Source organism: Rhamphochromis longiceps, linkage group LG12 (genome assembly GCF_057381845.1).
Source record: "Rhamphochromis longiceps isolate RC_006_pf linkage group LG12, R_longiceps_female_GT1.1, whole genome shotgun sequence".
In the NCBI taxonomy this organism is placed as follows: domain Eukaryota; kingdom Metazoa; phylum Chordata; class Actinopteri; order Cichliformes; family Cichlidae; genus Rhamphochromis; species Rhamphochromis longiceps.
In genome coordinates, this window is record NC_140568.1 from 18,486,903 (window position 1) to 18,499,588 (window position 12,686).

The following is a 12,686-nucleotide window of genomic DNA, read 5'->3' on the forward strand; positions in this document are numbered from 1 at the left end:
AAATTGTCCCTTTATTTATTTATTTATTTTTTTGATCCGTGTATAATGAGCACATATCCTGTCCACCTCATGTCAATGCAAACCAGCTGTCGCCACTACCTGTGGTCAGGGATGATGCAAATCGTACCCAATGTGAAAATATAAATCCCCATGAAAAGAAAACTTAGATCCAAGACTTTCACCTTGCGTGTGCATCCTGCAGACAACTCCAGGCAAGGATTAATGCTTGAATAAACAAAACAAAACAAAGGATTCCTCAGCTGCTACCAAAGTTATTGAGCCAGACCGGGTATTGTCACGACTAACAGGCAAAGAGAACGTAAGCAGAAACCTTCAGTTGGATTCACGGCAATAAAAAACACAATATCTGACCCAGGTGAGCTTCGCTAGTGTAGGAATTTCCTACGCTAATTACTCTAACCTTCTTACCTCACTTGTTCGCTTTGCATGTGACCACCTTAAATTTCAGAATTGGCATAAAATTCGAACATTGACCAAAGATTTTAATTGGGCCTGTTTGTATCTGTTTAATGAATTTCAAATGCTAAATGTGTGAATCTTTTCCTCGGGCCCTTCTGACAAGCTATGACTGATTCAATTCTGTGACAGAAATGAAGAATCATCTGATTTTTGAGTGTGTGTGTATATAATTTATTATTCCTCTTCCCCCCCTTCTTGTCATCTCTTTGAACGCAGCAAAACCAAAGCACTTCAGAAGCCCACACAGACTGCTGAGTGTTGCACGGAGACTTAAAGACTACGGTATCCTTGTTAAAGTTTACGGCACAGAAGAGTTTGGGGTTATGCTTGTGTTAATTAAATATCCCCTCTGGGTAATGACGGGTGTGCTGGGCATCACCACTGTCTTTTTTAATTCCTATATCTCTTTGATGAGTGTGTTGAACTACAAGGAGAAAAAGCAGTGGACGCCTTGTGAAACTATCACCATGGCTCTGTCGGTGGCCAGTATTGCTCACCAGATGACTTGCTACTTCTGGATGACCATGGATGAGGTGGACAGTAACTGCCAGATTGCCCAGATAGGCTACGCTATCCTGCTGGTGCTTACCTTCAGCTTCAAGTTCATCATCATGTGGAACAGCAGCTTTCTCACTTTCTACTACAGCACCAAACTGGTTCACGAACCCAACCACTGCTACACACACGCCCAAGATGTCATCGTCAAGCACGTGACCATAGCTGTGATTCTCATCCCTCTGTTTGGTTTTGGCACCTGTTTGCCAATGCTTGTGTTGTTTAACGCTGGCAACCCAGCAGCTGCTGGAAACGCGGTTGGCAACATCACCTACAAAGCAAATGGAGACTGTGGACTTGTATTCTCTGACACCACTTCTGTGAAGGTTTATCAAGTCATGTACTTGCTCCTCTCTGATGTATTTCCAGGGGTGGTCATGGTGAAATGCTGCATCTCCATCTCTGTTCACCTGGCCATCCATCTCCAGCACATGAAAGCTAGCACCAATGGAACCCACCCTCCAAAGCTGGGCACTCAGATAAGGGTCATCGAAATGGCTCTTGGTCTAGTGGCCAACTTCCTTGTCCTGCTCGTGGTAGACCTGTATGTCAACTACAAAATTGTGGCGCACCAAGAGAGCACCCTCTCTCTCACAATCTTTTTCACATCGCTCTACACGACCGTTGCTGCCGTGGTGCTCATCTACGGCAAGAGGACTCTTTGGAAAACGCTGATACATGATTTTAACTTCTGGCTTAGTGAATAACTGTATTTGTCTTGTCTGAAGGTGCCCGAACAAAAGACTCAAGCCAGCCTTCCTTCAAAAGTTAAAAACTGGGGGACAAAAAAAAGCCAATTTGCTTTCTGCTGGAGGTCTTTGTGCTGAAATCAATTGGTCATTGTCTGAACTTATTAAAAAACTTTGAAGTATTCTTTTATCTTTTGTGCTAGCAATTTCAGTAATGACTACTGTCCTGCTGCATCACCATTAATTACAGTTTCTTGCATCAGAATGGGATTTTAGCTGTGCTGGCCACTTAGAGCTCTGCAAGTGAACGCACACCGGGGCCATATAACCAGCTGACCAGGCCAGTACCTATGAATATTAATATTTCAGTAGTACAAATAATAAGTTAGGCCTGTAAAACAGATCCCAAAGCATGCGTGCTTAGACGTGATGTAACTCGGGGCCCATCTGAAAACGTTAAAAAATACATGTGACTGAGGTAAGAGTACAGAGCATATTAATAAAACAGGAACGTATGCAGAACCTGGCTTTAAGAGTTTTTCCCCCCTCACTCAGGTTGCAGATAGTTTAAGCTGCACACAGGGACTGGAGTAACCTGCACGTTAGCTGGAAGGATGCCAGGCCAAATCCCTGCACCATATGAGGGGGAAAAAACACAAACCCGATGAAGAGAAGCCCCCCCCCCCCAACATCCTCCTTTTTAGTATATGTGTTCGCTGGCCCTCGACAGAATCGTGTATACCTGCACTCGACAGCTCCCAGGTGTGACTTTATGTAGCTGTTGCTGAGAGTGTGGATATGAAGCTGGTGTTCCTGAAAAGTGCACTCATGCCCAGCAAACCTACTCTGAGTAAATAGAGGGGCTTTTTTATAAAAAGGAAAAAATGAAAAAAAAAATGCAGCAGACCTCCTTGCAATGCTACATTAGTTCACACCCTCTGGCACCACCTAGTGAGGTTCAAAGCAGAGATACAATAGTGCAGCTAATCCCACTACACACAGAGACTCGGGATCCCTCCAGCTGTTAAACGGACAAAGTAAGAAAGGGCGTATTATCCTTTGATGCAGGGGAGTTAAGTCGTACCAAGGCCTCCGCTTCCATTCCTGTCGTCTTCCCCTCTCCCTGTTGGAGGGAGCTGGATTCAACATAACAGGGGCAAGTTAGGTTAAAGATGAGGCCAAGAACAGCTCAATACAATAAAAGGAACCAAAAAATAAAAGCGCTAATATGGCTACAAATGGCCATTTCTTCAGTGATTAACTGAAAGAAATGGCTACAGTTGTAGCTGCTCAAACTGGACCCAGTCTTAACTACCATATGCACATACGGTAGACTAAAGCTGTTTTATTGATCACTTTTGGACTTTTTCCTTTGACAGTTAAAGCAATAAATAAATAAATAAATAAATAAATAAATAAATACTTGTGTTTTTTAAAACTACACTGCATTTAGTGGAAGATAAAAAAAAGATGCAAATTAAGACTTAAAAGACAAAAGGCAATAAATGCGATAATTATCATTTTAAATGAGTGAAATTATAACAAACAGGGGTGGCATGGTGGTGCAGTGGCTAGCACAGAAGGTGCTGGGTTTGAATCCAGGCTGGGACCTTTCCATATGGAGTTTACATGATCCCTCTCTGCAGGTACTCAGTCTGCAGTCCAAACATATGCATGGGGTTGAGTTAACTGGTGATTCCTAAATTGGCCACAAGTGTGAATGTGTGCAACAGATCGATGACCTGTTCCAGGGTGTACCCTGTGTCCTGCCCTGTGGATAGGCTCCAGCAACCCCAAATCAGATGGATGGATGAAAAATAAATATTCCACCTGGAACTTATGTTGTCTACGAACTAAGGAGGACAGTATGTCTTATTTTGTATTCACAGCTTGTTTCTGCTGACCCCAAGTGACCAAAAAAATCCTGCAGGTTGAAAAATAAAATAAATTATTGAATTTTATATCGAATTTTATACCGGAAATTAATTTATAAAATTAATTAAAGGTTGAAAAATAAAATAAATTATTGAATTTTATATCGAATTTTATACCGGAAATTAATTTATAATGACTTGTAAATATTCTGAAAAGCAGCCGCCCAAGCTTCCGCAGTAAGATCTAAATTAAAATACAGTGGACTGGAATAAAAGAATTAAAGTAGCAGAAATATCTAAGAGAAGTATCTCAGAATTGTACTTAAGTACTTTGTTATGTCTGATAAATGAAGTGTAAGAGTTTGCAACTGTGTTGTGGAAAAAATGTTTCAAACTTCGACTGAGTGCTGTCTCAAGGAAATGGAAATTGTGTGTGTGACCTCAGACTGTGGAATGACTCAGACACTCCGATGTGCCACTGGCTTGTAAGTCAGCTGAGAGGAGACTGGAAAGACGTCTGCAACAGAAAGGAACAATGCTGTTGTGATTTCTGCCCTTGGAATTGTTACAGCATTAAGCCGCAAACCTCTTACACTATGAGGTTGTTTCCATGGAGATGTTCCCGAGTATCCAGCTAAAGTTGGCAGTTATTACGTTGCTTCCTTTGCATGAGTGAACATCCCTTTAAATGTCCACTGCCCATGAGACTTGAAGGGAGAAAGATACCCCCGCACCTCACTATCCAACAGGAAGGAAGAGGCCATTAACAATACAGATTAGCAACACCAGCACCATCCCACAATTCCTAGAAGAATTGCGTAAAGTCCTCCCTGCTTTCACACGAAAAGCCTCTCCAGCCTATGCACCAGTGAGCTAAAGCAAAGTATCGTTTACCTACACCAACTCTAATTGTGTTTGAAATGCATAGGTCACCACTTCTGTGTCTAGTTTGTTGATGTTTTGAGCTTGAGTGGGTAATTTTTTTTCACGCCATCAACAGCATCCCGATAACTGTCTGTGTGAGTGCTGCGTTTCCACCGAGGGTACAGAGGGTAATCTGTATTCTGTATGGAGGCAAGATTGCAGCTAAAAGGCTTTTTTTTTTTTTTTCAAATAATCATAGTCATCAAAAAAAGGGAAAAAAATAGGGAGTCTGCAGGCATTTCAGAAACTGCTTTATTTCTGTTAAGTCAACAACAGCTTGTTCATAAAAAAAGATCATCATATATCTCTTGAGGCATTGTTTGTATAAAATGTCTTTGATGCACGTTAAGGAATTTCCACTGTACAAAAGAAGTTAATCCCTTGTAAAAACAATGTAAATTTAATAAAACACTGGCAAATTAACAAAAGATTCAACTCTATCATTCTTAAAGCACTTTTACATGCAGAGATTTTGCACATACTGTTTCTTTTAGAACATTTTGACAGCGCACAGGAAAAAGTGTATATTGAAATCATACTAAAAATTACACTGCACTCAAAATAAACAATCTCTGTACACACTGGGTGTGCAAAACTAAGGAAATACTCAATTCAACGAATAGCAATAATTTACTTGAAAATTAATTGATAAAAAAGAAAATCTACCCACACCTGAAATATCAAACTAAAGTGAACTCCAGAGGTATTTATGCTTGTAGCACATAGCGTTTAGGGTTCTTTAAAGGACCAGTTAGAAAGTTTGGAAAATTTACTCTCTCGACAAGAGAAAGAGACTATACCACTTACATCATTGTCTAAATGATGACTCCATAACCTACAGTTAGCTTAGCATTAGGACTGAAAACAGCTGCCGACTGGAAACAATTCAGATCTCATGATTTCCTCTGGGATTAATAAAATATCCTAATTTGTTCACAAAAGAGGGAAACGTTGTGTTTTACATGTGGCAGAATGAGTATCTCTTGGCCAAGAGCAGTAACTTTCTGATCTTATTTCTGATTGCCACACAATGTCATCTTTAAACTAAAGGTTTCTTATAGTTTCGTGATTTGATTTATTAAGTGAGCTTTGCAGATGGCAGGTGTATTTTTGTGTCTTCTATGTCTAATGCTAAGCTAAGCTAACCTTTTGGCTTAAATTCAAGCAACAACCTGGAAGTGCAAAAAACACAGATCACCTGAAGCTGGCTCCAAAAGTGAGTCAGTCCCCATAGACTCTTGTGTAAAAATACCCAGAGATGAAGTGAATGTTTATAGCCAGGTACAATACTTGTTTTGGGATTGTATGTATAATTAGCTTCAGTCATGGTTCAAAGTTAAGGTCATTTGAACTGTTACAAAAATGAAACCATCTGATCCAAGAAGAGTTGGCCAAAACTGAAACAAACAAATCTGTTTATGTCAGCTGATCTATTAGAATATAAGATCACCAAATGTTGCCATTAGTCTATATCTGCTGGGCACCAATGCAAACATGGACCTGCTGTTGCTGTTTTTTTTGTTTTTTTTTACTGGAATTTCCTGGAATAGTTTCATCTTACCCATGGATGCAGCTTAGCTGAAAACTTAGCACTACACTCAGTGGCCTAAATATGGTCACTTCCTGTTCCAGAAATGCAAGCTGTCATGATTTTAGCTAAATTGGAGCCTTCAAAAATACAGAAATCACAAACCAATCAGTGATGTCATTCGTCTTTTATACACAGTCTGTGCTCCATGCTACATGCCCACTAAAAAGGTACAAGAGTGGCATCTATGATCTTGTCTCCTAACCAATGCAAATATGCAGATTTTCCAAAACGTCCTTTCACTGAACCTCACCATCAACATGATGTAGTTTAGTTTGGATGCACGGGTTACAGTATTCAGTTCATCATCAACATCAAAACAAACGCATAATCTGCAGCACATTCAATAATGCCATCCAGTGTCTCTGAAACATTGTGGTTTAGACACCGTCAACAAACAATAACTACATTCTGTACATTGTTTTCCCTGCTCTCAATCAAGTTCGAAATGAATCTAATGCAGCTTTTTACTGTTCAAAAATGGAATGCTGGTAAACAGCTAGAGGGGAAATGAGTCATCCAGTGTCACTCTATAAGCACACACACTGTTCAGCCACAACATTAAAACCACCAGCTCTGAGTAGGTTCCCCTCATGACACTCGGACACAGGCCACTGATAGGGGACCACACAGAATGTCTTGTGCTGTCTGGGACTGGGACATCGGGAGCAGATCCTTTGTCCCCTGAGGGTTTGGTGCATTTTGTGGAAGCATCATAGGACTGAAATCTGGGAAGTTTGGAGGCCAGGTCAATGCTTTGGGCTGTTTTGGATGCTTTCAAGTAGGTCTTGAGCAGTTTTTTATGGTGTAGGAAAAGAGCCCATTGCTACCAGCTGCTTTTCCCATGGGTAGCTGTGCTTGGTCTGCAGCAGCTTTAGCAGGTGTTTGTGGTTAAATTAACATCCACACGAAAGACCAAACTTCCCAGGACGATGCTGGATTATAATGAGATGATCAGTGTTCGTTTCTCCTGTGTGTGGTTTAAATGTTGTGGCTGATTAGTCTACAAATAAAATATAACATTACAACATTGATCATTCCTTGTTCACCACATTTGCTTTGTGTTAAGAAAAAAAAAAGTATCTTTTCTAAAAAGAGAATTAAAATCTGTACCTGAAAATCATATATCCATTTTTTGCACGTTAGTACCCTTATTGACAGTCTATTGACAGAAATCCCAAACCTAAACTTCCTCGCAGCTTAACAACAAAATTAAAAGGACTGCTTGGAACTATAATCAACTTGCATCAGAAATATGCTTCCCATTGAAAATCTGATGGTCCTGCAATCTGTACCTTGCTGTGGGGTTTCCACTCTGCCACAAATGAAGCTATGTTTATAAATCACAGCCAAATCATAGAATTAGGGGGGTAATAATCTTACTGGGGGGGGTGCTCATAGGACGGGAACATTGACTTCCGTGCCTTTGGAGGCGGTGGAGGAGGCTTGCTCTCAATTTTCATCGGGAGTGGAGGCGAAAACTTCAGGGAAAAAGAGAAGAGTGCTCGTGTTAGGACTTCAAATAAAAATAAAAACAGAATATTTTAGCGTTTACATGACATTAAATATGTATTTGTAAGGGGGTGTGTGAGATTTTCTCTGAGCAGACATACCTCTGTAGAAAATCTGGAGTTGTCAATCTCATGCGGGTGTTTCTTTGGTGGCATAGGTGGAGGAGTCCCTGGAGTGTCAATGGTTCTGACATCATTGTCAGTGAGAAGTGATGAATAACCTATGACAGGAGAGAGGAAATAAAAGCTTTTCAGGCCACATGTATCAGTGAATACGAGGTGTGTGTGTGACCTGATTAGGGCTTCAGACCAGAATGTGCTTACACAACGGAGCCCTCCTGTTTCTGCGTGTGTAAGGCATAACTTTAAGAGAAAATAAAACGATGACATGCAGTGTTTGACTTTTTTTGGAGGTGGGGGGGTAACATACTGGAGCTGCGTGGTGTTTGCGGTGTGTGTGGAGAGGCAGGTAGAGGGCTGAGCGGGTTAGACAAGCTGAGCTGAGATGAAACCCCCTGAAACAGGGAGAGGGTAAGCCGGCGATCTCCCAGCTGTAAACTCTTGGGCCTCTGCTGCTTCTCTGGAGGAGTCTAGAATGAAAGTGGAAAACACAACAATGCAAAACCATTTAAGCACAACGGGACTGCTCCCAATTCACAGTTAAAACACTTGACACAATAACAACACGGCCTTTTTAAGTACCTTTGTTTAGTGCATGTTACAGGGGAATAAGAATAACAGAAGAAATATGAAGTGTGTAAACAGTTCTTGGGCATAAGGCCTTACCTCATCTCCATCTGACTGCCTCTCAAGGAGGTTCTGGGATTTGCTCACACTCCACTCCTTTCTGTTCTTTCTAGCAATCCTATTGTCTTCATCTGAGCGGGACAGAACAGACGCCCTGCGATCTCTGGGACGGGACAACAAGGAACTGTTTGTGAATGAAGCAGATATAGAATCAGATGCATAGACGGTGCATTTTTTTTTTCCCAAACAAGGAAAACAAAAGTCTTTTTTTTAAAGTAAGCAATGTCTAGACAGGATGGAAAGGTAGATAAAATAAGCAGCACAAGGATGCTGGGACTAACTCTTGGGAGGAAAGGCAGGAGGGCCCGTCTGAGGAAGCAGAGCCGCTGGAGAGGCCCGAGGAGGCGTTGGAGATGGTTGAGATAGTGGACATGCGACGCAGGGTGGAGGGCAGGATGTAGGGCATCACCACCGAGCCCACGCGACTCTTCTTCTGCTCAGTGAGAGAGCAGGGCTGGGACACACAAATGGGATTAAGCGTCACTGGGGGGAGGAGAGGAGATCTTGGCAGGGGAGGAGCACAATGACAGGCAAAACACAGGTCGCAATAGATTGGTTAAAGGAAGATTTATGGTCCTGCACTAATATAATGTACACTCTGCTTTGAATGAGAACCATTTGATAGGAAGGCAAGTGGGCCAATAGCTTAAGTTGGCACCCTCTTACATTAAATTGAGTTTTTGAGCTGGCAACACACCAAAGTTATGACGCCATATTGCTTCTCCACTTTCTCCCGAAGGTCTTGGAAGCAAGTGACCAGGCGGTTGTGCAAGGGTTTCAGCTGCTCCGTTGTCCTCTCCTCGTGGACGCGAATTCCGTCTGCCAGGAGGGGGATCTGGAGGGGGGAGAGGAGTACCTAAGTGTTTTAGAAGGCTGCTGTCATGGATACCGTGGCAATGACAAGCGAAGGATTTACCTGCAGGGCGATGAGGCGTTTAAGTTCCTCAATGCGTTGACGGTCCTCTGGGTGTGCTTGGATGTAGGCGTTTGTGAAGAAAGCCTGCAGAGAATGGAACCAGAATGAAAATTGGACAACTTGGGGTCTTTTTGTGTTGTTAAAGCCTTGTCACTTAAAATACAGCTACTGGCTACATTGAATAGAGCTCCAAAGAGTGGCAAAGAGGCCACAGTGGTATACTTATGAATACAATCAAGTAGCTCATAACAAGCAACAGGCCAGCCAGAAGTTTTGAGTGGGGGAGAAAGAAAAAGGATTTAGAAATTATAATTCACCATTATTGTTTGGAGTTGAATTAATTATGTTTTATTAGAGGGCTTTGGCAGTAGTTGGTCGATTGAATGCTTTATATTCTGGCTCAAAAAAAAAGTTAAGAGCTGTGCAAGCGACATGAAACCAATTCAGCAAACAATGCAGTCTGCAAGGAGAAGCAGTGAGACACTGTTCTACTATAGTTTAATAGATGTAAAGGGTGGCTTCTAGTGTGCACTGTACATATTCAATTTGAAAAAGAAAAAAAGGAGCCTTTTTTCCCATTTGTACAATTTACATTGCTGTTGTCGCAGTAAATGATCAATTCATACAGCCTGCCAAACACTTGGCATGTCCACATGTCCATATGCAGTATTTCTACACCACCACCTACACCAGAAATACAAAAAACGCAGGTGAATTCAAAAGATCATTTTTGGTATGAAGTTCTGTTCGCTGTCATCTGGGTCACGGATGACTTTGTTGTTCTTTGTTCTTTTTTTGTTCCCATGGTGAAAATCTTCAAGAGTTCTTATGCGACTAAAGCCACAATGACAAAGCTTATTTCCATCTACTGACTTCTCATTTGATGATGTGATATCAGGAATGCTCAAAAACACACAGAAATAATTACCCTTTCATGCAGAGATGAGCCTAACAATGAGAAGTATTGTAACAAGGTGAAATGCATCAAAATCCATGTTTTCTCAGAGGACAGTATGTTCTCTGTGATCTCTGTGTGCTCCATGAGCACTGCTGTTCCTTTAATTCAATCATCAGATTAGAGTTTGAATCTGTCCGTTACTTTAGTTAATGACCGTATAACTGCATTCACAGTACTGCACGAGCAGTGTTGGTCAAGTTACTTGAAAAAAGTAATCAGTAACTAATTACTGATTACTTCCCCAAAAAAGTAATCCCGTTACTTTACTGATTACTTATTTTCAAAAGTAATTAATTACTTAGTTACTTAGTTACTTTTTAAAATCACAATTTACAACCTGAAGAGGTGATAAAGCGATAGATCTTTCAGCCCAATTCTACTTTTTCTACATAATCCATCATACAAAATGTAATCAAATGGAAAAGTCTCTCTTTTTTAACTTGTTTTATCAGTTTTAATCTTTTAACTTTATGCATCAAACAAAAATTTAATTACATGCAACATTCTCTGACTGGAAGAAATTTGTTTAATATTTAAACCTATTTTCTGCACATTCCAGCACATAAAATAATTTTTGTGTGTTTACACTCACTCTTTCAAATAGATGCAAGTAAAACACAGCAGAAAATAAATAAAGTCAAAGACTAGCGGTCCTTTTGCTCTATTTTCACCTGTAAAGCGGGAGTGCGGTAGGCGGAGGTCAGTTGAAGAATCCGCGAGTTTCTCTGTGAGCTTCCCATTACGTCGTTGCGCACTCGATGCTTGCTTGGAAGTTTAGGGGTTTTTTTCGCTGTAAAAAGAAGTTTTCTTCCCACGCACGATGGACGCTAATGTTTTTGTCACTTTTTATGGAATCAAACTCAAAGTAAGGTCAGTACTTCCACGCTTTAAACGCTGCACGCTCATACTCTCTCCCACAATCGATATGTGATCCATTGTTGATCTGCACACAGCTGTTGTCACTAACGGCGCACTCGCTTACGTCACTGTCGTGAGACATTCTCGCAAAAAATCACAGTTTTAGTAACGCAGTAACGCAGCGTTCCTACGGGAAAGTAACGGTAATCTAATTACCGTTTTTGCAATAGTAATCCCTTACTTTACTCGTTACTTGAAAAAAGTAATCAGATTACAGTAATGCGTTACAAGTAATGCGTTACTGCCCATCTCTGTGCACGAGCTGTTCTTTGAAATCCATGCCAAAAGTTACTATCCCTATACACACTGGTATAATTGAAACAAAAATGAGTGAATGTGTGTTGAGGACGTCTTTGTCGGGAATCAGCATTTCACTGTGAAGCGTGAGATTTTTTTTTTTATCTGCTTGTTGTCCAGAAACCATTTTTGTTTGCTTTGAGAACTTCCACAAAGCTTCCAGCCTAATAAGATGACCCAATTACAAAAAAAATCCCTTTTAAATTATTTGTCTGTTAAAAAAAAAAAAAAAAGCAATCTGAAGAGAAAATGTCATATTAGTTTTTTTTTTAAATGACCTTTTCATAGTTGGAGAAGCCACCCATGACTGCGGGGTCAACTATGCCATTGAGCATCATGGACAGTGGGTTGACGGACAGTGAGCGATCACATGCTTGCTGTTGCACAAGGTTACTCAGCTTTTCGTTGGTTTTCTCCATGGTTTCTACGGCGTTTTTCAAAGGACTGATTTCCTCCTGCACATTAAAAAGACACACATTAAAAATAAAGTGTATTTTAGGACAGATTTTAGTGAACCAAACGATGCGACGTAAGAAAACACAGAGTGTGAGCATCAAGGCTTAGTCCAGTGTTCTTACCATTGAGACAGATTTGACTTCAAACCATTTGAGAATCCCTGGGAAGTGATAGGCTGTAATGTATGTTGTTCTCTCGATCCACATGGTCTATAGGGCAGAATAAATAACAATAAAATATAAAGGCTGACGTTTTCATGTCTTCATCAATCTTTGAGGTGCGGCATGTGCCTACACAGGGTTTTTTTCTGCCTTCTTTTAATTTATGAGTGTATGCTTACATATGAGTCATTGCTTTAAAGTAAATTTAAAAAGTCCTAACCGCAAATTCATTGTCTGGGTCCTTTTCACCTTTCCTGAAGGGCCTGGAATACTGGAATTGGTCCACTTCATTGGTTCTGTAATAGCTGGAAAAGAACAGGGAAGGACACCATTGAGTTAGCGCTTTGCCCAGGGAACCATAAATCCCAGGATAGCCACGGGAAAATAAATCAGCCTTTAAGTGTTCTGTTACGCACTTTAATATCTGCTCTGGAACCCCCTTGTCTTTAAACTGCTTCGGCAAAGTGAGAACAGGCTTGACAGTAAAGCACTGGATGTCTGAAGTTCAGCTAAGGATAAGACGAGGGACAATATGAAAAAGCAGAGACAACA

The 12,686-nt window shown here is 40.8% G+C and overlaps 2 protein-coding genes across 6 annotated transcripts in view; one reads left to right on the forward strand and one right to left on the reverse strand.

Annotated features, from left to right (window-relative positions):
* The first annotated feature begins 803 nt into the window (after window positions 1-803).
* Window positions 804-1,813, forward strand: tas2r202 (taste receptor, type 2, member 202). Its single transcript, XM_085426938.1, has one exon. It carries the CDS (start codon window positions 804-806, stop codon window positions 1,740-1,742), a length of 939 nt encoding a protein of 312 aa, XP_085283064.1. The 3' UTR covers window positions 1,743-1,813.
* Window positions 1,814-4,756: 2,943 nt separating this feature from the next.
* The window catches only part of dock5 (dedicator of cytokinesis 5), a 39,503-nt gene continuing 31,573 nt past the window's right edge, over window positions 4,757-12,686 (reverse strand). For 2 of the 5 annotated variants that reach the window (XM_085425005.1, XM_085425007.1), the window contains 11 exons: window positions 12,551-12,632; window positions 12,355-12,439; window positions 12,096-12,182; window positions 11,796-11,972; window positions 9,345-9,428; window positions 9,126-9,263; window positions 8,710-8,882; window positions 8,408-8,552; window positions 8,052-8,211; window positions 7,724-7,842; window positions 4,757-7,591 (listed from right to left, as the gene is read on the reverse strand). In XM_085425005.1, coding sequence (XP_085281131.1) covers window positions 7,490-7,591; window positions 7,724-7,842; window positions 8,052-8,211; window positions 8,408-8,552; window positions 8,710-8,882; window positions 9,126-9,263; window positions 9,345-9,428; window positions 11,796-11,972; window positions 12,096-12,182; window positions 12,355-12,439; window positions 12,551-12,632 — 1,352 coding nt within the window. In that variant the 3' untranslated portion in view covers window positions 4,757-7,489. Of the gene's footprint in view, window positions 7,592-7,723; window positions 7,843-8,051; window positions 8,212-8,407; window positions 8,553-8,709; window positions 8,932-9,125; window positions 9,264-9,344; window positions 9,429-11,795; window positions 11,973-12,095; window positions 12,183-12,354; window positions 12,633-12,686 lie in introns of those variants that run through there. The other 3 variants (XM_085425006.1, XM_085425004.1, XM_085425009.1) reach the window with 3 other exon arrangements.